The sequence below is a fragment of the Bos indicus genome, chromosome 14 (assembly GCF_029378745.1).
Source record: "Bos indicus isolate NIAB-ARS_2022 breed Sahiwal x Tharparkar chromosome 14, NIAB-ARS_B.indTharparkar_mat_pri_1.0, whole genome shotgun sequence".
In the NCBI taxonomy this organism is placed as follows: Eukaryota; Metazoa; Chordata; class Mammalia; order Artiodactyla; family Bovidae; genus Bos; species Bos indicus.
Window position 1 is genome coordinate 81,647,380 of NC_091773.1, and position 23,779 is coordinate 81,671,158.

The 23,779-nt window shown below is 50.3% G+C and overlaps 1 protein-coding gene across 2 annotated transcripts in view; it reads left to right on the forward strand.

The window, feature by feature from the left end:
* Positions 1-23,779, forward strand: part of DEPTOR (DEP domain containing MTOR interacting protein) — a 158,014-nt gene that overhangs the window by 38,283 nt on the left and 95,952 nt on the right. For both annotated transcript variants that reach the window (XM_019973881.2, XM_070802989.1), the window contains exons 2-3: positions 7,482-7,660; positions 8,743-8,866. In XM_019973881.2, the coding sequence (XP_019829440.2) occupies positions 7,482-7,660; positions 8,743-8,866 (303 nt within the window). The remainder of the gene's footprint in view (positions 1-7,481; positions 7,661-8,742; positions 8,867-23,779) is intronic.

Genomic DNA, 23,779 nt, shown 5'->3' on the forward strand with positions numbered 1-23,779 from the left:
GACTGTATAGTCCATGAGGTCGCAAAGAGTCGGACACGACTTTCACTTTGAGCACATCACTGCACCTCGGGAGCTTGCTTCCTTATCTGTCACATGAGTATGACAACGCCTGCCTGATTCACGGGGGGTGTGAAGCGTTAGTGGTGGTATTTCTGCTAACACTTCATCATGGTTTCAAGTGCAGTCCCTGATACATGGGACTCGGAGTCAGGCACGCTTCCTCCCCGGTGTGTTCACCATCTCAGTTCGCTGCGGTGACAAGACACACAGCATCCATGGGACTTGGCTTGGACTGACTTGACATGGGCCGTGAAAGGGCTCTGTGTAGACCTATGACTCAGACTTTATTCCTGATTGATAGACTCCTGAAAAGGGGTCTTGCTGATGGAACGATTGACATCACCACCAGAGAAGATGGCCACTGCAGCTTCTGCATTGTGTGCGCGTGCGCGTGCGCGGTCTCAGACCAATTCCTTCTGGCTCCACAGATCACACATACTCTCTTTACATTAACCGGTTCTGGTTTTTTTAAGTGTAGAGTCTTTTTCTATTGCAGTAAAATATACACAACATGTTTTAAACATGTTAACCGTTTAAAAATGTGCAGTTCAGTAGCGTGAAGTCCGTTACGCTAACCAGTGCTCTGTTCTGTCACCATCTGTATGGTTCCCTCGTTCTCGTCAGGCTGAGAGGGAGAAGCACAGCTACATGAGATGTCTATTGTGACCCCGTTTCCCGGAAGTGTACGTTCACAGCTGCGTGTGGACGTCGTGGATTCTTGGCGAGAACACGGAAACAACTGTTTGTACTGCGTCCCTTTGGAAAGTGGGCTTGGGCTTCGCTGGCCGCCCCCTGGTTGACCTCACCTCTCCATGCAGGGGGTGCGGGCTCTGTCCCTGGTCTGGTCGCTATGATCCCACAAGCCTCGTGACCAAAATCAATAAAAGCCAAGTCATAAAACAGAGACACTCACTAGTGTAACAAATTCAGTGAAAGGTTTAAAAATGGTCCACATCAAAAAATATTTATCTTAAAAGAAAAGAGGGTCAAGGAATTTCAAAACCCTCCTGAAGTAAAACCAATAGTCTAGTGCACGCCCACACCCGTCTCCTGCTTCAGCAAGTATCAGTTCATCACCAGGCACCCAGCTTGAGGTTAGGCACTTTTGAAATTTTTTAATCTACCAAGGGCATGGATTTGTTTGGTCATTTGAATTTTTAATTATAAAATAAATCCAGACACGAAAAGACAATGCAGTGTGTTAGCTTCCATTGGTTCCTGTCTTATTTTCTTATCCTTTTAGACTTGGGACCTTTCAAGGGCGGGTGAGTAAGCGTGATTTCCTCTGAATTCTCCGGTCCCCAAGGACAGACACTGGCCGTTCCTGGACATCTGGAAGGGACAATAGCTGGGCTTGAAAGCACATGGATGTCAGTGCTGTTGCCCGGGTCCCCAGGCGCGCGCAGTCAGCCACACCGTTCTGCTGGCTGTGTGTTTTAATTAGACTGTTTACTTGGGCTGAGATTTATGACGCTGTTTCTAAATGAGAGCATGTGGTTTCCAGCTCTCTTTGTTCTCTGAGCCCTGCAACCCGCTGCAGTTTTCCACGAGCTGCTTTTTTGAAAAACAATTTCTGCCTTTCTTATCTGATGGACGGTAATTTCGTAGGGATTATTAGCACCCTGCGCTCTTAGCGTTTGTTCTCCTGGAGCTAGAAGAGGAAATTGTCAGGTGGCACTTTCAGCAGCTGGTTCGCTGGCCGCGAATAGAATATTACAAAATCACCTTGATTCTAAGGCCTGTGAACCAGCTGGCTGAAATGAATGATGGGAAGGTGGCTTTTGTATTTAAATTCTCCAGCCGGTGGCATAGAAAATGCAGTTAAAACAGAGATTCTTCTTCCCAGGAGTTCAGTGTGGATTGATTTGGACTCTTCTTCAGAAGACTCTTCTGCCCCATGCATCTCAAGGCTCAGGGTGTGATTTTTCCCATCAGTGAGGCTCTGTGCCCTGCCGTGTACTAGGCACTGGAATTAACAAAACAAATCAGCAGCTCTCCCCTAGCATCCCTCACTCCCTCTGACTGTAACACAGTGGGATGAGTGCTTTACTAGTGGGCGAGCAGAGGAGGGAAGCTCGTTTTCTGGTTTGGGGTGGCTGGGGAAATGTTCCCAGGGGAGGTGCTTTTAAGCCGAAGAGCAAGTAGAAATTTTTTAGCTATTACAGGCAGGAGGAGGGGGTGTTTTAAGCCGAGGGATGTCTGTCTTGAGAGTAGATAGAGTCCAGGATGTCCAGACGGTGGGACGGGCACGCCGGTGCGCGGGGCACAGAGACGGTGAGGAAGCTTGGGAGGGCCGCGCTCACCGCAGGCCTCCTGGGCCGGCGGGTGCAGGCCTCGTGGAACCGGAGCCGAGACTCCTGCAGCCGCCGGAAGGGGCTGACTCTGTTCCGGTTACCATCAGAGCGCGTGCAGCTTGGAGGAAGAACCGAAAGGCCCGAAGGAACCGCGGGGCCGGGTCGGGGCCTCTGGCCGCCTCTCCCCGCGCCCTCCCGGAGCTGGCCTGCGCCCCGCCTTCCCTGGTTGCCCGGTTCCTCAGGGTCTTACGATCCCGAGGATGTTTAACCTGTGTTCTAAACACTTCATTGTTGGCTTGGCCAGAAAAGTTCACTTGGGTTTTTCCGTAGCATCCTATGGAGGAATCCAAACGAACGTTTCGGTCGATCCGGTGGATGGTCCCGGGACGCGGGGGCTCTGCGCCGGGAGCCGCCGGAAGACCAGGGGCGTCCGGGCCGAACCGGGACCTCCTCACTGCTCGGTTTTCCGCACTGGCTCCCGGGTGGGCTCCGCCTCGAAGGAAGGCTCCTAGCACAGATAAGGCTCGAAACCGTTGCCCCTGTTCCCGTGATGGACGCAGCCGTCCTGCTGGGCTTGGCCGACGGCTGTCCCTTGAGTGGGGAGCATCCTGTGGCCCTGGTCCCTTCGCCGAGCAGCCGGTGGGCGCGGGGACCCCCTAAGTCAGGGACTCTCAGCCAGGCTCCGCCCCGGGCGGGGAAGGCCAGCTCGGGGGTCTGCACGCTGCCCGGGGTGGCCGGGCTGCTGGAGGCGTTCTGCAGCAGCAGGGGCTGTGGGCCTGGCACACAGGGTGACCGGCGTGTTTGCAAGGGCGGCTCAGCATCTCACCGAGTCTTCCTGGAGAATGCCATCCCAGAGAGGCTCTAGTGTGCAGAATTTCTCTTTTCCCACAAGAAAAATATTCCCAGTTTGAAATATTGCCTCCTCTACCCACTTCTTGGGGATCATGCATATTCGTGTATTAAACGTTGTGGAAATTTGTAAGCAGTAAACTGAGTTCAAAGAAATGGAAATGATTTTTCAAAAAAACAAACAAAAAAAACACACAAGGGAATCCCCTGGCCGTCCAGTGGTTAAACTCCAGGCTTTCACTGCCGAGTCCCTAGTCAGGGAACTAAGCTCCCACAAGCCACAGAGAATAACCAGAAAAACCACACACACACCAGCACAACAGGCATTAAAACTTTGGAAGTGGATTGCCCCAGGAGTGAAACCATGAAAGTTGCTTTTTTTTAAAGATAAATTCCATAATATTAGATGTTCACAAAGTCGTGGGGTGAGAACCCCCACTTTTTTTAGTGAGAAGCTTCCCTATGTTTTAGAAAAGGGGGTCATTTCTGTTAGTGCCCCTGTATCCTTATTTGTTCACCAGATATTTATGAAGTACTCGTGGTGCCAGGCACAGCACTTGGTTATTTACAGTATGAAAATTCTTATCTCTTTATTGGGCTGGTTTTTCTGGAATTTTTCATGCTCATGTTTAGAATTCTGTATTTCTATCAAAGAGAAACAGACAGTAACAGTTATTGAACATTTTTAACCCCGATAACGTGTCTGAAAAGATCGAGTTCTAGGCTGCCGCCGAGATCCGAAGTTCTTTCCCCTCGATATTTCTGCTCGGTTTCCTAGACGTGGAAATACACCAGGCCCTGGTGGGCTGCTAGGGTGGTGACCAGAGCTGCTTTGTACTGCACAGTGTGAGGTTCAGAGGGAGGCAGGCCTGCTCCAGAATTAGCACCAAGCTTAGTGCCGAAGGCATCGTAACCGAAAGGCTCTGTTCTGTAGTATTTAAAGATAAATATGACCTAACACTTTTTAAGTTGGAAAGTTTACAGGAGCCGAAACTTGTCTCTTGGCTCATAACATATTCTTTCCTCCTCCACCAAATTATATAGCAGCTTATTCCACATTTCAGTTTCTAAATAAATTGGTCCTCATTATTCTTAGATTCCTGACAGACATCTCGTCTAAGAATTACTGTTTTGCATTCTGCCACTTTGAGCATGTTAAACAAATTACTCAGTGTCATTGTCACTGAATTAATTAGAACGATTCACGTGATGACTTTAGCACACCAATGTGAACGTGCTTTTTTTTTTTTTTTTTAATTAAGGCTTGTTTACGTGTTATTAATACTTAGATTTGTGGCTTTAACATTAGCAGCCTCTGGGAGCTGTCATGAGGATTAATGCCAGTGAAGCAGTCAGAGCTGCATGGCTTTTAGTAAGGGCTCGAATGCTGTCTTGATCCTTATTAACCAGCTTTGTGATCGTGTGAGGAGATAATCAGTGTGGTTGCCGTTATCCTGGTTTTACCAGCAAGGATGCTGACGCTCACAAATTTAGTCGTCTGGAATTACTGGCCATCAGGATGAGAGCCAAGTGCTATATTCCTGACTGTCCTCATAATTAACATTTTGGGGTTTAGTATTTCAACATGTGAATTTGTGGAGAATGAAAGCATTCAGGCCACAGCAGTTAAGTCACTCGTGAAAATGCTTAGTACAGTGCTGAGCACATAGTAGGAACTCCACTGAAAGGGTTCTTTTCGGGACCTTGCTGGTGGTCCGCTGGTTGAGTCTGCCCTGCCGTGCAGGGGACGTGGGTTTGATCCCTGGTCAGGGGGCTAAGCTCCCATGAGGCGCTGAGCAGCTTAGCCTGCGTGCCATGGTGAAGATGGTGCATTCTGCAGCTAAATCCCGATGCAGCCAGATAGATAGATAAATACTCAATAGAATAAATGGTTCTTTTCTCTCCGTGCACTTTGTACCTTTTAGGACTCTCATCTCTCTTCTCTCCCTGCCCCCCTGTCGACACCCCAGCTGAGCCCTTCATCCCCAGACTTCTCAGGAGCCTCCATCTTCAGCAGTGGGTAACTGTCTTCACTCAAGCTGCCACAGCCAAGAATCACCGACTGGGTGGCTTAAACATCAGCAATTCACTGTCTTATAGCTCTCAGAGCTAACAACCTGAGATCACAGTGCTGGTGGGGCTGGTCCTCCTGAGGCCTCTCTCCTTGGTCTGTAGATGGCTGCCCTCTCTCTGTGTCCTCACTGGCCCTCATCTGAGATCACAGTGCTGGTGGTGCCAGTCCTCCTGAGGCCTTTCTCCTTGGTGTGTAGACGGCCGCCCTCTCCTGCGTCCTCACTGGTCCTCATCTGAGATCATGAGGCTGGTGGGGCTGGTCCTCCTGAGGCCCCTCTCCTCAGTCTGTAGACGGCCGCCCTCTCCTGCGTCCTCACTGGTCCTCATCTGATCACAGTGCTGGTGGGGCTGGTCCTCCTGAGGCCCCTCTCCTCAGTCTGTAGATGGCCGCCCTCTCTCTGCGTCCTCACTGGTCCTTATCTGATCACAGTGCTGGTGGGACTGGTCCTCCTGAGGCCTCTCTCCTTGGTCTGTAGATGGCTGCCTTCTCTCTGCGTCCTCACTGGCCCTCCGATCTGAGATCATGGTGCTGGTGGGGCTGGTCCTGCTGAGGCCCCTCTCCTTGGTCTGCAGACGGCTGCCCTTTCTCTGGGTCCTCACTGGCCCTCGGATCTAAGATCACGGTGCTGGTGGGGCTCGTCCTCCTGAGGCCTCTCTCCTTGGTGTGTAGACGGCAGCCCTCTCCTGCGTCCTCAGTGGCCCTCCCTCTCAGCCTGTCTGTGTCCTGATCCCCACTTCTTAAAGGGAAACTACTCCTGTTAGTCCAGGGCCTGCCCTAGTGACCTCATTTGCTTGTAATTACCTTTTAAAAGACCCTGCCTCCAAATGCATTCACATTCTGAAGTACCAGGGATTACAGCCTCAATGTATGAATTTTAGGGGAGCTCAGCTCAGCCTATGACAGTGGTGTAGCAAGGAAGAGCATCTTGGGTCATAGCTCCAGCCCAGAACGTTCCCAACTCAGAGTCACAACCCTTGGAATATCAAAACCGATTAAATTCCCTTTAGTGCACTCCAGCAGGCTCAGTGGGTAAAGAATCTGCCTGCGACCTGGGTTCAGTTCCTGGGTTGGGAAGATCCTCTGGAGGAAGGCATGGCTACCCACTCCAGTATTCTTGCCTGGAGAATCCTCATGGACAGAGGAGCCTGTTGGGCTATAGTCCATAAGGTTGCAAAGAGTGGACTTGACTGAAGCGAGTGAGCACACACATTAAAAAAAAAAAGGCAGGAGCAGAACCTAGTTCCTTTCTTCAGGAATGGGAGGGGTGGGACCTGTTCTGTGTTGGGTGCTGTACTGAGTTGCTGGTGCTTAACAGACATTGTGGCCCCAAATCTCAGCATCACCGAGGATAGGATCGGTGCAGTTGCCGCCATCTGACAGAGGAAGAGAGACGTCCACCCGGTTTCTGTGTGGTTACTCAGTCAACCCCATTTCTCAGCAGTATTGAGATAATGAAGTGAGACGCATGGGAGTCACATGCTTCCAGGCTCCTCTGTCCATGGGACTTTCCAGGCAAGAACACCGGAGTGGGTTGCCATGTCCTTCTCCAGGGGGTCTTCCGACGCAGGGCTTGAACCCGGGCCTCCTGCGGCTCCTGCGTTTGCACCACTTGCCCCAGCCGGGAAGCCCTGGTCTGTGTAAAGAGCCTCACAAGGGGCTTAGTTGTTGCCCCCAGGAAGGCGAGACCAGCAAGGGCAGGCATCATCGTGCGTTTTCCGACTTCAGTCACTACTGCTCGGAAGTACCTGATGGGCAGGTTGGGTCGACGCTCATTTGTGTTTGCTGTGTGATGGAGTGAATCCAGAGGGCATGGATTCGTAGCAGTCTGTGAAGAGGAGGTACTTGGTTTCTGCAGGTTTCTAGAAGTTTCTTGGTTGGTTGCAACCGTAAGCTCCCCCCTCCTCCCCCAGTGGAGAGCAAGTGAGGGAGGGATAGGGTGAGAATGCTCTCTGGACTGACGCGGAGCTCTGTGTTGTCAGAGCTTGGGTCTGCCTCCCCTCTGTGTGTCACTCTGGATCTGCAGGTTGGGGTCACTTTCTGCAGCCTCTGCTCTGACCGGAGGGAAATGGCCCGCTGACATAAAGGTATTTGGATGGCGCTCTGATGCGTCCTGGGCTTGAATTTCGTTACTGCTCTCTGGGACTGAGTCAGTGATGCGTGTTGTCATCAGAATTCCTAAAATGATTGCCAACTTTTCTTTCCAGGCTCAGGCTGCATGAAGAAAAGGTGATTAAAGATAGGCGACATCATCTTAAAACCTACCCAAACTGTTTCGTCGCAAAAGAACTGATTGACTGGCTGATTGAACACAAGGAGGCGTCTGACAGAGAGACAGCAATTAAGCTCATGCAGAAGCTGGCGGACCGGGGCATCATCCACCACGGTGAGTGAGGCGGCCACAGGGGTGTTTTTGGCCACACGCTGTAGGGGGTGGGATCTCGGTTCCCCAAGCAGGGATTGAACCTGTGTCCCTGCCCGGGAGTGCAGCCTCTTAACTGCAGGACCTCCAGGGAAGCCCCGAATCTTGTTTCAGGTACGGGCCCACCCATTTAAGAAATAGAGCATCTCACTTTGCCCCTTGGGCACCTCTGCCCAGCTACATTCCCTTCCTTCTTCCAAGAGGCATCCGGGTTTATTTCTGTGGACTTCTTGATACTTTTCCATCTCTGTGTATGCATCTCTTAGCAATGCAACATGTTGTTTTAAATCACGATAGACTCTGCCTTTGCAGTGTGGTCCGCGCCCTGTTTGTGGGCTTCTCTCACGCTGGTGGTGTGTCTTATTTGCGCCTTGTCACTGCAGTGGGTACCGTGTACCGTTTGGCCATCATACCTTCATCCACTCTACTGACGGACGTTTGGGCTGTGTCCAAGCTTTGCTGTTACTCTGTGTTTCAGTGGCTGTTCCTGACCGTATCCCTCTGAAACGTCTAACCCTGGCCAAGACCTTTCACGCGCTGCTGCTCTCTTGGGCTGAAATGCCCACCATCTCCGTTCGCTCATTTTCTGCTCTCCTTCAGGTCTCCACTTGCAGGCAGACTCTGCAGAGAGGCGTCCCTCCCCACCGTGGAGCACCCCACATCTGGGTGTGCCTTTGACGTCTCCTCAGCTCTTTCATAGCCGCATTGCCTCATGTTTCAATTACGTATGGACCTGCCTCTATCTCGCTGGCTTTCACATTCTTGCAGGCTGATGCCTACCCTGCTATTGTGCTCAAGAAGAGTTTGTGGAAAGAAGGATGAGTTGAGTTTTGTGACTCTCTTAACAAATGATGATGATGATAGCTCATAAAACTGAGCGCTTTTCTGTATCAGGGACTGGGCTAAATACATGTATTAAATTGTCAAGTGGTATGCTTGAGAAGTTAGGTAATAAAACAAATCTTAATTAGCATCTCCCTTCATCTGAGTGAGTTATAAGAGGTTTTTTTTTTCCTTACTTGACTCTCTGTTATATTGTCTTTCAGTTTGTGATGAGCATAAGGAATTCAAGGACGTCAAACTCTTCTACCGCTTTAGAAAGGATGACGGCACCTTCCCCCTGGACAACGAAGTGAAGGCCTTCGTGAGGGGACAGAGGCTGTATGAGAAGTAGGTTGCACGTGGACTCCTCTGCTTGAAGCTTGTAGGGCTCTTTCCGTCTTTTATCATTTTGACTTCAGCCCGGCTCTCCCATGTGGGGTGGTTGCATAACTCTTCCTTTTAATATGAGAAAACTCTGTCCCTCACTTGCTTTTCTGTTTGCCAGAAATTGAGTTGATTTCATAAGATTCTTAATAAGGAATTTATTTCAATAGCATCTTCTATATTTAGGTCGATTTAACAAAATCCAAAAGTGAAAGCAGAAGGTTGGGCCTTGGTTTTGCCATCCAGCGATGTGGTTGCCTGCTCTCTCTCAAGGGTTAGCGTGTGACTCAGAAGCACAGACTTGTAAACGGCTAGAGAAGCATTGTCAAGTACGGGGGATGTCCAAGCTCAGGTCAAGAGATGAGTAGTGAGAGAACTGCAGAACGCAGAGCGGCGAAGAGGAAGGGCCTTGCAGCTCTTTGGAGGAGAGGACTGTGCTGTGGCCCCGGAGCATTTGTTGGTGGATCTTGACCCTCCCAGGGCTTTGTCTCTGAGCTGAGCTGCTGTTTCTGTGGTTCCGTTCCCAGCCTACCTTCCTTGTTTTTTTTTCCAGGGCAACCTTCAGAGAAAGGAATGAAGGGGCCGCGGCACCCTTTCCTTGACTCTGACTGCCTTTCCCAACACGCACTCATGACATGAAAGAGCCTCCTCTGTAACTGGGTGGGTGCGTGGGGCTGAGGCACCTGGGTGGTCCGGTTAAGTACCGTGATGGTTAGGAGCCGGGCCAGGTTCGAGTTCTAACCGTGGGACCTTCGCCTTCTGAGCCTCGGCGTCCTCCTTTCCAACACGGAAGTGGGTGATGGCGCTGTTCAGCGCTGCTGTGGGCACTCGAAGAATCGTTTGTGTCAAGTCCTTAAGGACTTGGCTCGGAGCCTCTCGCATTGGTCAGGTCCCGTGGAGGACAGCCGTCTCAGACGCTGACCTGACGTGGCGGCCGCCCTGGAGCCCGTCTCTCCCCTGGTCTGCCCCTGCCGTGGTCTGCTCGCCTCTCCTCCTGCCGCTGGGCTGTGCAGACGCGTCCTGCCCCGTCGGTGCTACTTCTCCTGGTTCCCTGGCGCCTGCTCTGTGTCCCCAGGTGTAGGAAACCCTGCTCTCCTGCCCCGTGTGGCCGTGAGCGGGAGGCTCCGTCAGCACCTCTGTCTGCACACTGGAGTGTGTGTGTGTGTCACTGCCGCTTAGTTCCTTTTGGAAACTTCTAGTGGGTGTTAGCATTTAGGCTGCCCTGCCTCCACTGAAACTGTTAGGATTTGATGTTGTCAAAAGCATCCATGTCGGGAGTTCCCTGGTGGCCTCGTGGTTGGGATTCTGGGCTCTTCCTGCCGTGGCCAGGTTCAGTCCCTGGCTCGGGACTGAGATCCTGCAAAAAAATATATACATCATTTCCATGGAAGGACTCCAGGCGATTCTGTAACACTTTTCTAGCTATAGATTATCTCCTGGGACCTGGGTAGTCACCTTCTGGGAGCCGGGGTTAGCAACAGTTGAAACGTCTGACAGAATTTTTCTTACTAGTGGGATGGGTGTGATGAGAAGAGTTGAAGAAAGCTGTTCATCGCGTCCAGAAAACGCTCGCCCAGCCCCAGCCTCTGCTGCTTCCTTCTTACGTCCTCTCACCAGTCGCACTAAACTGTGTGTCTCTGGGCCATCCAGGTCTCTCTGCTGCCTCTGGGCACTTACTAATTCATGAATTAGTCCACAAATACTCAGTGAGCCCTCCCCACTTGGCAGGCACAGTTACGGCCCCTGGAAACGTGCCGCGGATCAAAGGCGGACAAAGGCCCTGCCTCTGCGGAGCTTGTAGGCTGGTGGAAGGGGCAGGCGTTGAAGGGGTGACAGGTGAAGATGAGTGCAGTTTCGTACAGGGTTCCCAGTGACAGAGAGAGACCCTTCCTGAGGGCGGTGAGGCGCGTTAGGGGGCACAGGGAAGACATCCCTAAGAGGTGGCGTTGAATGAAGTGTGGATCTGCTGGGACAGCTTCCCGGGTGGAGGGCACAGCAGAGGGGAAGGCCTGGGTGGGAACGCGCTCAGCATATTTCCGGACCGTGAGGAGGCCAGACCGTCCAGGGAGGGGAGAAGGGGTGAGCGGTGGGACGTGGGCCGGGCCAGGCCGCCACGGTGCTGAAGGGTTCCCGTGTGATGGGAGCCCGTTGGAGGGTGAGGCGGCTCCAGTGGGCACTCGGTGTGCTTTTGCCTGTGATGTCCCCTTGTCCAGCGGACTCTCGCTGCCAGGCTCAGCCCTCTCTCTCACTCACTCGGACTCCGGGCTTTGTGTTCAGTATGGCCTTTTCTGAGCATCCGTCCATGTCCCCTTAGGATGGACTTAGGTGACGCTCCTGTGTGATTACCCCGTGCAAGGGCTGTGTTAGGCTTTCGCCCTTGCGTGTTCGCAGCATGAGACTAAGACATTAAGCAGAGGAGCTGCTCTATCCTTCTTTCTACTGCCTGCAGTTTCACCTGGCCTCGCCGGGCGTAGGTGGTAAGTAATGTGCTAGGGAGGGTGACTAGACTTGGCCCCTGGACGAGCTGACCGGTCTTGCTGGACTTTCTGTGTGTGCCGTTGGCTTTCTAACCACAAGTGTTCAGTGTCTCAGTTCCAGGTAAGTTTATTTCCTCAAACTGCTTGTAAAGTGAGCAGCAGGAGAAGCGTTTCATACGCACTTAACCTGGCAGGACCTAACTGTCACCTTGCAAACCTTGGCTCCTACTTTTCCGTTTGCCAGAATGCGTACGGAGCAAACTCTCAGGCTTTTGGAATTGATAGTTCAGTTTACCTATTTGACCAATTTAGTTTGGTTTTTAATGCATTTTCCTTGTTTCTCTGGCCGTCTTTTTCATGAATCTCAGCATGGATTATTATTTTCTACGTTTTGGACACTTAAAAAGATAACAATAAGAAATCTTGGTTTTGATTATGATCTTATTTTCAAGAATCTTTGTTATTTGAAAACTGACTCTGGGACTTCTCTGGCGGTCCTGCGGTTAAGGCTGCGTGCAGGGGTCGTGGCCAGGAAGCTGACATCCCACAGGCACGGCTCAGCCAACAGCAACCAGAAAACTGACTTTTCCCTCTGTGTTATTTCACCGGAGTCTGTGTTTAGGATATTCGCAATAGTTGGGAAGGAGTCTTGCAAATATATGTTCCTTTAGTTGCTTTCCTTTTCATATAATAATAGATAATATTTGTTGATTGATAGATAGATATCAGATGTCTTGACTAATCTGTTTTATTTAATCATCATAACAAGCCCCTACTTAGATGCTTTCATTGTTCCCATATTATAGATGAGAAGAATGTCACAGGGAGAGGTTAAATCTCTTATCCAAGGTCACCTTATTAGTGAAAAACAAAAGCAGTTGGGTATGAACCCAAGGGTCCAGGGTCCAAACTTATTGTTTCTGCGCTATTAGTGAATCTTCTCTGTTCCGTTCAGTGGAGGGTAAATGAATGGAATCAGTATTTACTTCAAAAATATAACATGGAGTTTGTGAGTATCCGAGTATAGAATTTTCTCTAAAGATTTACTGAAAGTATTCCAGGATTTTAAAGCAGGCATAGGAAAGGAGGAGTAAAATGATTCTCGTTCGTGGTAAATCTCAGCGATGTTCTGTAAATATAATAAAAACAACGACTTCTATTTGTACATTAAGCCTCTCAAAGCATCTGAACCTCCTGCATAGAGGGATAATAGAATAATCGTAATAGCGACGACAGTAATGATAGCATTGCTGTTGTTCAGTCACTCAGTTGTGTCCGACTCTGCAACTCGGTGGACTGCAGCATGCAGGCTCCCCTATCCTTCTCCATCTCCCGGTGTCTCCTAACTTATATCCCTTGTGTCGATGATGCCATCCAGTCATCTTAACCTGTGTCGTCCCCTTCTCCTCTCATCTTGAATCGTTCCCAGCATCAGTGTCTTTTCCAAAGAGTCGGCTCTTTGCATCAGGTGACCAAAGTTCTGGAGTTTCAGCTTCAGCATCAGTCCTTCCAGTGAATATTCAGGACTGATCTCCTTTAGGATGGACTGGTTGGATCTCCTTGCAGTCCAAGGCACTCTCAAGAGTCTTCTCCAACACCACAGTTCAAAAGCATCAATTCTTTGGTGGTCAGTCTTCTTTATATGCATGTGTGTGCCGTGTGCTCAGCCATGTCTGACTCTCTGCGACCCCATGGACTGTAGCCTGCCAGGCTCCTCTGTCCATGGGATTCTCCAGGCAAGAACACTGGAGTGGGCTGCCATTTCCTTTCCAGGGTCTTTATATGCATAGTAAATAGTAATATAGAATGGGTGGGGCCTTACCTTACTGTCGCAAGAGGAGGGGAGTCTGGACCCAGAGCGGTGGCATCACCTCCGTGTTGCTGCCGCAGCTCTGGGGACAGGAGACGTCAGCTGGGACAGTGGGTCCGCAGCTTCCCTGCCTGCCCCCAGCCCCGAGGACCTGGCCCTGTTATCAGAATTTCCTTTGTGCTCTCCTCTGGCTTGTTTGTTCTGTGTTATTAATAGGCCTTTGTGTGACTTGGGGGTTTCTGGCTGGTTTTGCTGAAATGTGCTGATTTAGGGGCCCTCTGCCTTTCTAACCCCTGGTGCTGTCAAACTCATGGACTTGTGGGTTCAGGTGGACGGGTTGGTTTCAGCATGTGGGGCAGGGCTACCCGAAGTAGGAGCCATCCCTGCTGCCAGCTCGAGGGGGCCTGAGAAAGAGGGCTGTGCCCAGGGGCTGTGACAGATAAGCCATTGGGAGGACTTCATCGCAGCCCTGCGGGCCCCTGCGCTTCAGCAGGCTTCCTCCCACCTTCCTGGGCAGCTGTGGACTGAGGGCGCAGAGACGGGGCGCATGTCTCCCTGGGGCGCCTTCTGGCTCCACACTCACCTCTGCACAGACACATGGACACAGAGACACACGGACTCACAGAGTCACAGACACACGGACACACAGACTCACAGACTTGCAGACACACAGACTCGCAGACACACGGACACAGACTCACAGACTCGCAGACACACAGATTCACAGACACACGGACACACAGACAGACAGACACATAGACTCACGGACACAGAGATGCACGGACTCACAGACTCACGGACACACGGACACATGAACACACAGACTCAGAGACACACGGACTCACAGATTCACAGAGACACAGACACACGGACACAGACACACGGACTCACAGACACATGTACACACAGACTCACGGACACACAGACACATGGACACACAGACTCACAGACACACGGACACACGGGCACAGAGACACACAGACTCACAGATTTACAGACACACAGACTCACGGACACACAGATTCTTGGACTCACAGACTCATAGATACACAGACGCAGAGATGCACAGCGTGGGGACGGATCGCAGGTGTTCCCAAACAGGGCAGTTCTTAGTTTTCAATAACACCTTTGAAAGGAGGAAAAGCGTCAGTACCTTAAAGAAACAGCCCAGAATCTGTATGTTGCCTTCGGCTGGTAGGTATTTCAAGCGCATGTTCCAAACTACAAGGCTGGACTGTCTTGGACAACGTGGCAACATGATCTGTTTCAGAAAAAAGGGTGAGCTCGGGATAACCAAGTGCTCTGTGTGCTAATAAACAGTCAGCTACACAGAGGATATGAGTTGGGGTACAATTTGCACCATGCTCACTAAGATTAATAGTTAAAACACACATTTTTAAACTAACCTTGATCTCATTTTCAGATGTAGAAGAGACTTGTTAATTTTATTTTTTTTTAATAAATTTTTTTTAAATTTTGGGGTAGAGTTGATTTACCATGGTGTGTGAATTTCAGGTGTACAGCAAAGTGAATCAGCTTCGACATACACATACTCCACTCTTTCTCAGATTCTCTTCCAATGTACAGGCTACTGAGACACACACATACTCCTCTTTCTCAGATTCCTTCCAATGCACAGGCTACTGAGACACACACATACTCCTCTTTCTCAGATTCCTTCCAATGCACAGGCTACTGAGACACACACATACTCCTCTTTCTCAGATTCCTTCCAATACACAGGCTACTATAGAATGTTGAGTCTCGCTCCCTGTGCTGTGCATCGCGTCCCTGTTGATTATCTATATATATTTTGTATATAGTACAGCGTATGTGTTAATCCCAATCTCCTAATTCTGAGACTGCTCAATTTTAATTTAACTCAGTGTTAATATGGAGTTTAACCCACTCTAGATCTGGTTCATAAAGGCATTTGCTTTTCATCCAGAGGGTCTGAGTTTTCTTATTATCGGTTTCTGTCTCCAGTCACCAGTAATCTATTTATTCTGCTTAAGAGGGCACACTGGTTGAAGAATTCCCCACTGCTTCCTTTATATTCTCTATTCCATGGAACTGAAGAGAAATATTAGGGAGAAACTGTACAAAGGGGAAAAGCCCTTTTGTGTGTTTTATCTTATCAGAGGTTTCTCCCCCATGTGCCCCTGAGATTTTTTTTCCTGTTCCCTCCCAGTGGCTGGCACAATAAATATTTGTTGAATGAACAAAGAACTCTACATGCAGTGATTGCTATGAGCTGCTGAACTGGTGCCATGGAAAAGCTAAAGAGAGCTTGCCTTTCATGCTGAGCGACGGGAGTCGGAGGTGTGCCTTGCCTTGCCTCTGTAAAGCTTACAGAGCATCCCGGCCTGTTAACATGCCTGATGCTCTGTACAGCTCTCTGAATTATACCCAGTAGGCACCGTTAATCCCATTGCAGAGATGGACACACGAGCTGAAAGAGGTTCAATGGCTAATATAACGTGAAACACGGAGCTGGAGTTTGTTTTTTTTTTTTTTAAAGAGACTTCAAGTTTTTGCCTCTGTCTTCTTGCATTTGCTGAATAAAAGCGCTTTCCAAACTGGGATCTTGAGTTCTGCAAATTGATTCAGGTTTTGTGTTCGAAATAGGTCTCGATTGTGTTGCAGACTGTAATACAATTGCTTTCTAATGTGTTAGACGCAGCATTTCACGCTCACTTGTGCTGCCGTAGTTGTTAGTGGTCTCACAGATTCTTGGAGTAAATGTTTCCTTCTTGGATTATTTGAAGGGCATCTGAAAATTTCAGTGTAAATGGATTAAACACTGTTACCTTTTGTAACTGTTTGGTCTGGGTGACAAGGCCTGGTTTTGATGCTGTGTGATGCATGTGGAGAACTGTCGAGAGTCTTGTGATCTTATCTTTCTCACATGCTGACAGGTTCGCCTGCCGCCACTTCCTGGATGTGGGCAGGAGACCCCCGGGTCTGGGGACAGAGGACAGGTCATCGTTCTCGTAGCGAGCGAGGCGTCATTTTCTCAGCGGTTCTTCCAAGCCTCAGCTCCCAAAGAGCAGCTCAGTGAGGTGCAGCGGATGCCTGCCAGGCTGGGGTCACAGAAGAGGAACCCCAGGCTCAAGTAACCTTGTAATGTCTTCAAGCAGACCTGCTTTCCGGCCCAGAAGGAGACATCAGCTTTACCTTCCAGATCTGTTCACTATGCAGAGCTGCTTGGAAAGATGGTAGAGGGGTTGGAGAGACAGTGGCGGAGGCCTGAAGACGCTGGCGACGCTGCTGAGGGGCTAACGGGGCGCCGCTGGTACTCAGTGTGAGCGAGCCTCTACGTGTGCTTTCCTAGCAAAGCCTCCTTCTACACCTCGGAGACAGACTGTCACTCCTTTCAGCAAGTGAGGAGATCGAGGCTGGAGGCCTGAATGAACTGGCTTACCTTCACAGAGCCAAAAAGCAGGGGGAGCATTTCAAACCCTGGTTTCCGGCTCCAGAGCCCATGAGCCCACCTGGAACCATTTTTCAGCCTTCAGCTTTGAGTTTGCAAAGTTTCTGCAGCTTCCATCTGAGGTTGTGGCAGGAACGAACACCAGTAAACAGTGGTAAGCAGAATGCAGCCTGATAGATTTTAAGTGGCCCGTGAGAAGCTTTCGTCACCTGGCTCCCACCAAGGCCTTGCATCTGGATTTGGAAATCGCGTTTCTTCCTGACTGCTTCTTGGCGACACCGTGCCTTCCCTCTTGTATAATAAACACGAGGCGGTGGTGCTGGTGCTGTGTCAGCATGCAGACGGGCAGCAGGCCGGCCGCACCTGTCAGAAGTCATCAGCCCTAGATCGTAATCTGCAGATCTCTAGCTCTGGTTGATTATTCAGAAATGACTTGATTTAGAGATAGACGCACCTAGCTGCTTCAACAGTAGACTTGATTCATTGACGGAGATTTGTTGCCGGTCCTTTCTGCCAAGTTTTCCTAATCTTGTGTAATCACAGGGCAGCGAACCAAGCCTCTGTAGCACCGATTTCACCAATCAATCTCTGTCGTTATTTTTCAACTTGGTAGAACGGAAAAACCGTCTACGATTTCTGGGGTTGGAGAAGCATGCGTCAGAGCTCCTCCTCGGCCACTTAGTGAGACAGCCAACTGTACTGAGTCTGTTTCTCATCTGTAGAATCGGAAGGACAGGCGTAACTCACAGACTTGCTGTGAGGACCGATGAGGTCAAGTTGAGCAGAGTCTCACCTGGTACTGGATGTGTCGAGTTTCTGATATATAAGGGAAAATGCATATCGTCCAAGTTGTCCTTGCGTGACCCAAGCTGCGTAAAAACACATGTGCGTCTATATACGAGAGTTAGATTCTGCACGGTGAGAGGAGCCCAGCCTGTGTGCAGGACATTCCGTTTGTCTTCCAGACTCCTCCTCTACCCTTTCCCGAGCGGCTGGGTGCCCTGCAGCTGACTTTCAGTGGGAGGCACCAGCGGGAAGTAGGTGGATGGGAGGACTCTGCTCTCTGCTCCCTCCCCACATGAGGGCCTGAGCTCCCATCAGCAGCCCTCTCTGTAACACCTGGCCCTCCCGGCTCTTAACACTGCCCTTCCTCTTCAATCCTGGGCCCAGAGTTCTGGCCATGGTCCCATGGGATGGGGCCTCCACCATCTCTTCTAGTTTTCCGTAACCCTGCCCGTAGCTTGAGTGGTTCTTTTATGATACACTACCTCCGTGGTAAAGAATCTGCCTGCAGTGCAGGAGACGTGGACCCAGTCCCTGGGTGGGGAAGGTCCCCTGGAGGAGGAAATGGCAACCCACTCCAGTGTTCTTGCCTGGAGAATCCCATGGACAGAGGAGCTGCAGTCGTGGGGTCACAAAGAGTCGACCACGACTGAGGACTGAGCACCCACGTGGGTATGCCACAGGAAGCTCCCAGGAACCTCTTATCAGCCCACTGTAATTTAAAAAAAATACCATTTATTTATTCGGCTGTGTTGGGCCTTGGGTGGAGGGTCTTCCTTGTGGCAGGCAGGATCTAGTTCCCTGCCCAGGGATCGAACCTGGGCCCCCTGCACTGGAAGCTCGATGTCTTCGCCACTGGACCAGCAGGGGAGTCCCCGCCCATTTGTACATGTTTATAGCTTCCTGCTGGGACCCTGATTGCCGGGGCCTGTGAGACCCTACACGGATCTGAAACGAGTCCTCTCCTATCTCCTTGAACGGACAGGCGTGCAGAATCGCCCCACTATTGGTGAACATTTCACCAGCTTTTTCTGTTTTTCTCTGAGCAGGTACCATGTGATGATGTGACGGTTGGAGCTGCCGTGGGGCACTCTCCCTCTTGTATGAGTACGGAGTATGGGTTGTAAGAAGTTTTTTTGGCTTGCTTTCTGTTCCCATATCAACCTGAGTTCTAGCTCAGCAGCCACGTCAACTGTTTCTCCAAGATGGTTGTGCTGATGTTTCCATCTGTCCAGCTGGACTCTTTGAGGTCGGGGACCTCAAGGTCTATGCTAGACATCGGAGCCTCAGCGTCCAGCATAGGCATGTAGCAGATAGATGTTTGCTGAAGAGATGGACAGGTGACTGAAGGTGCGGTCAGCCTTACTTAGCAGAGGGGTCACTGGGCAGCCCATTTCTGTGCCGACCTTGGGGTGTTCAGACTGGACTGAAGCCAGGGGTAGGGACTTGCTCGTCTAAGATCACTGTTTGTACTTACTCATCGTTAGTTCTGATCACAAACATTCAAAAGATAAGGATCATTACCACCATCACTTTAAGCCATCAATTACAGCCATACTTAGAGCCATCAGGACTCATAGTCAGGCTGAATCCACAGCCACACTCAGGGCTTCTGTGCATTAGAAAAGGTACCTCCCCGTCTTTAGAACACACCATGCTAAGTGTTTTAATTCTCCGTGCACTTTCAAGAGGGAGCGATTTCCCCCGTCAATTTACAAGGAAGGAAGGCTAATTTGAGATGTGTCAAGTTACCTGCTTTAAACCTCCAGTTGCTAACGAGGGACCCTGGCCGAAACTGCAGCTCTTTCCTTTCCCACAAACGGCATTTAAAGTTAGAGACCTGAGTTCCTTGAGCGAACCTGTAGAAGTGGAATACTGTGTCCCGCATGCTTTCAACCTAGCGACTCTAGTTCGAGGCAAGTGCCAGTTGATTCCATCTGGAAGAGATGAAGGACGCGGAGTCTCCTGGCGGAAACAGCTTCAGTCTGTTTTTAAGTGTTAGTCTGGAGTGAATGATCAGGGGGTGGGGCAGGTCGAGGCCCGCCAGTTCTGCAGTGAGACCGAAGAACACCCACGGAGCAGAGGAGGACAGCCTCCCGGGAGAGGAGGCTCTGAAAGCGGACCTCCAGGAGCCACAGCAGTGGGAGGCTTCCGGGGAGTGGGGTTGAGGTTGGAGCTCATCCTTCCATTATTAGAGGCTTCGCGTGGAGGCTCCGTGGGTGGGTGGTGGTGTCTTTAAACGCAGAGATGACGCCAGGGGCGTAGATGCTTTTTTGTTTTCCTTGCTTTGTTTGCTAAATGGAAACATCCCTGCTTAATCACTTCTTTATGCAGAGCTGGGGAGTGTCCGCCATGGCTTTATTCTACCAAGTGGGGGAAGCACCAAATTTTCGGGAAGCACTTATTCGTTTCAGAGCCCTGACGGAAGGCCTTCAGGCCAGAAAGAAAGAAAACCCACAGCATTTTTAACTCTCCTGAAGCCAAGTGTGTAGTCCAGCTTTAACTGGGAAGTTAAAGGATTGAAGTACAGTGTGTACACAGTGCACGTAAGTGTGCAGCTCAGGGTTCACAAATCCAACACACACACGGGACAACCGCCCAACACACACACAGGACAACCGCCCGACACACACACGGGACAACTGCCCGACACACACACGGAGCGACCGCCCGACACACACACGGAGGGACCGCCCGACACACGGGGCGACCGCCCGACACACACGGGGCGACCGCCCGAGGCACACACGGGGCGACCGCCCGACACACACACGGAGGGACCGCCCGACACACACACGGAGCGACCGCCCAACACACACACGGAGCGACCGCCCGACACACGGGGCGACCGCCCGACACACACGGGGCGACCGCCCGACACACACGGGGCGACCGCCCGACACACGGGGCGACCGCCCGACACACACGGGGCGACCGCCCGATGCACACACGGGGCCACCGCCCGGACGATACTTTGATAAATTGTCCTCCGTTTTCTACCATGACTCAGTCTCCTAAATAAGTAACTTTCACCTCAGTGCTAGCATTCTCTAGAACATCACATTTCCTTTGAAGTGGTTAAACATTTGCTTTTCTGCATTTTATACATCCCCTCCCCAGCGTGCTGGCATGGGTCTCTTGGGCTGGTTGGGAGGTTGCCATCCTGAGAAGGACCGACAGGCGTTAATAAGGGTGAACCTCCAAGGAGGTGGGTTTGAGGGGTGTGTGTGTGTGTGCACCTGCGTGGATCCCTTGCTCACTGCAGCTTGGCCCCAGGCGCTGTGCCAGATGCTTTACAGAGATTAGCTCTGACTTTGACAGCACCGTGGAGGTGAGCGTTCTTGTCTTCATGACACACAAGAAGAAACTCGGGGTCCCGGAGCCTGACTCCAGCCTGGAGTCAGTTCAGAGGTTCAGACCGGAGGCTGGCCGTCACGACTGCTGCCGCTCTGGACCCGTGGAGAGAAGGATGTCGTCCAGCCCGGCCGCAGACTGCTCCTGCTGGACCGGTATCGCTGTCTGCAGAGACCGCCCACCTGCCTGGGCCAGAGACTTGGGAGGCCCGTGCAGTCGTTCCTCGCCAGCTTGTCGCCCTCTCCCGCACACCCTCCCCTCTAGTCCGTGCCAAGAGGTGGCTGAGTCTCTGCGAGCATCCCCGTGAGCACCAGCGGCTCCAGTTCGCTGGGGGTTTTCTCTCATCTCTTTTCTCCTGGACTGAGGTTATCAACTGGCCCTTTGCAGTGATAGCACCCCATTGGTTTCTAGCAGGTGGCTGAAAGCAAAGTGGACAAGAGCACTTCCAAGCTTTCCAGAAGTTTGGTGACCTTGCTTCGTCATCGTCCCTCCAGAGCAGGAGCGTTGACTTATTCTCTGTGTTCCGGTGACCGATACAGTCTAGGGTACGTGGTGACCCCTTTGTTGGGAGGGGGTCTGTGATGCACAACCGAAGACCTCAGTTGAAAGGAGAGAGAAGACTGTTTCCCGTTCTTTTCCGTGTAACTTTAACAAACAGGCGGGACAGAGCAGGCTTTCAGCCACAGCCTGTTCACCTGCTAGTCCTGCCTTATTGTGTCCAGTTCTCCGTCATTTTCCCCTAACCCCTTTAAGGTATACTCACTCGATGCTCCCTAGTTGGTATTATCTTTGTTTTTTTCTCAAGTACTTTATCTTACCTTTTCTGTCTTTCTTGGCCTTTTCCCCCCCTTTGTTTGTGGCAGCAAATCCTTCTATTTTCTAATAATGATGGAAGCATCCAAAATAAACAATGACCATCCCTTAAAAGAAGCCTTTGTAGGATGTTTGAGAACCCAGTTGCCCTTGACAGTGGTTTGAAAGGCCTCACAGAGGTTTGAATTGTTTTGAATTCAGTGTAGAAGTGCTCGGTTTCTCTCCTTCTCGTGTAATTTTTTGGTTATGAAACCGTAGCTGAATGCAGCCTTTTAGGACAGCTGTGGCCTTGGAATTCACACTCGGCTCTATCTAAAGCTGATTCAAGTTTAAGCAACTGAAATGTTTAATACAACCACACTACAAAGCTGATAATATTTAGTACAACAGCTCTAAAAACCATGGGGGATGTGAAAGTTACAACTTAGGCTCTGAATTATCAGTCTCGTCAGAGCATAATACCAGCACTAAAAACGCTCTTGCTTTTTTCCCCAGAAAATTTAAAATAGTGAGCAAAGAGGAAGGGGTTTTATCCTTCAGGGGTAAGTAGCACTCTGCTCCTGTTGCTTGTGGCATACCTTGTTTTCAGGCAGTTGATTAACAAATACTCGTTCAGCATCTAGTGTATACTGCCTCCCAGGGCTGGGTTTTCTAAGAAATAAAAGCCTTGAATGCATGGTGTCTGTCCTTCAGAAGCTTCTAGCTGAGCTGAAGGGGTAAAAATAGTGTGCTAAAAATTGAGAGACTTTATATGAAACTATGGTATTGACTTAAAGTTCAAAAAAAGGAGAGATCGGTGTGAATCACTTCTAAGTTAGGATATTTTCAGAGAGGGCAGTAGTTTTTCTAGCTCTTAAAGCCCCTTGTGCAAATGAGAAGCAGGTACCCTTGGCCCTTTCCTCCGGACTCTTACCGTCCTGCCCGTCCTCCGGGGCGGCTCCGGGGAGCAGGCCCTGGCTCTTAGGCCTCATTTGTCGCTGCAGCCAGGCTCCCTCCCAGGGAACCACTGTGCCACTGTGCAGTGGGCTCCCTTTTTTGGAAGAACGGTTTAAATTTTTCCAGGGAAAGGGAGGAAGGAGGATATGAGGGGACAACACAAGTAAGGAAACATGATGAGAACGAGTGTGTTCTGCTCAGGGGATAATACGAAGGCGAGCGAAGGAAGGCGAGGGGTGTCTGCTCAGGGGATAATGCGAAGGCGAGCGAAGGGAGGCGAGAGGTGTCTGCTCAGGGGATGATACGAAGGCGAGCGAAGGAAGGCGAGAGGTGTCTGCTCAGGGGATGATACGAAGGCGAGCGAAGGGAGGCGAGAGGTGTCTGCTCAGGGGATAATATGAAGGCGAGCGAAGGGAGGCGAGAGGTGTTCTGCTCAGGGGATAATACGAAGGCGAGCGAAGGAAGGCGAGAGGTGTTTGCTGGCAAAGGGTGTACAGTGCTGTTTCCCGTCACCTTTTTTAGTACGCACTAGGGTTTCACTGACATATAGTAACCAAACAGCTTTCAGTTTACTGGTTCCAAACCAAATGGTTATGAAAATTTTGTCTGTTTATCCCTATCACATCTATTCTATAGAAAGTAGCATAGTATTCAAAAATAATGCTCACATAAGCGTTTCCCCGTAATTCGTACTTTCTTCCTAGTCACACAAGTCAGTGTTATTCTTTCAAACTGTGTTTTGGAAGCATACATCCAAATATGGAATTTATACACGGGGAGCGACTGTGTTACCTTAAGTATTAATACAAGCATTTTGTCAGGGACAAGTCATCTGGTTAAATATAAACTTAACCTTGGGACTTCTCTGGCAGTCCAGCACTTAAGACTCCAGGCTCCCAGTTCAGGGGCCCAGGCTCAATTCCTGGTCAGGGAGCTGGACCCACACACCACACCTGAAGACCCTGCACACTGCAGCGAACACCCCGTGAGCCATAACTCAGTCCTGGTGCAGACAAATAAGTGAAAAAATATTAAAGCATAAGTAAATAAGCTTAACCTTAATGTAGCTTCTTTATTGATAAAAATTTTCCCCCAGTTATAAGCATAGTATATTCTCTCTGGGGAATAATTTGATTGGTAAAGAATTCTATTAAGAAGAAAGGAAAAAGCATTCAGAAACTGCCCCTAGGGTAAAGTAACTGAATATTTGGATGAATAAATTTTTAATTCATGTATATAATTCTATGTTTTGCTTTTCAAAGTAGTTTATC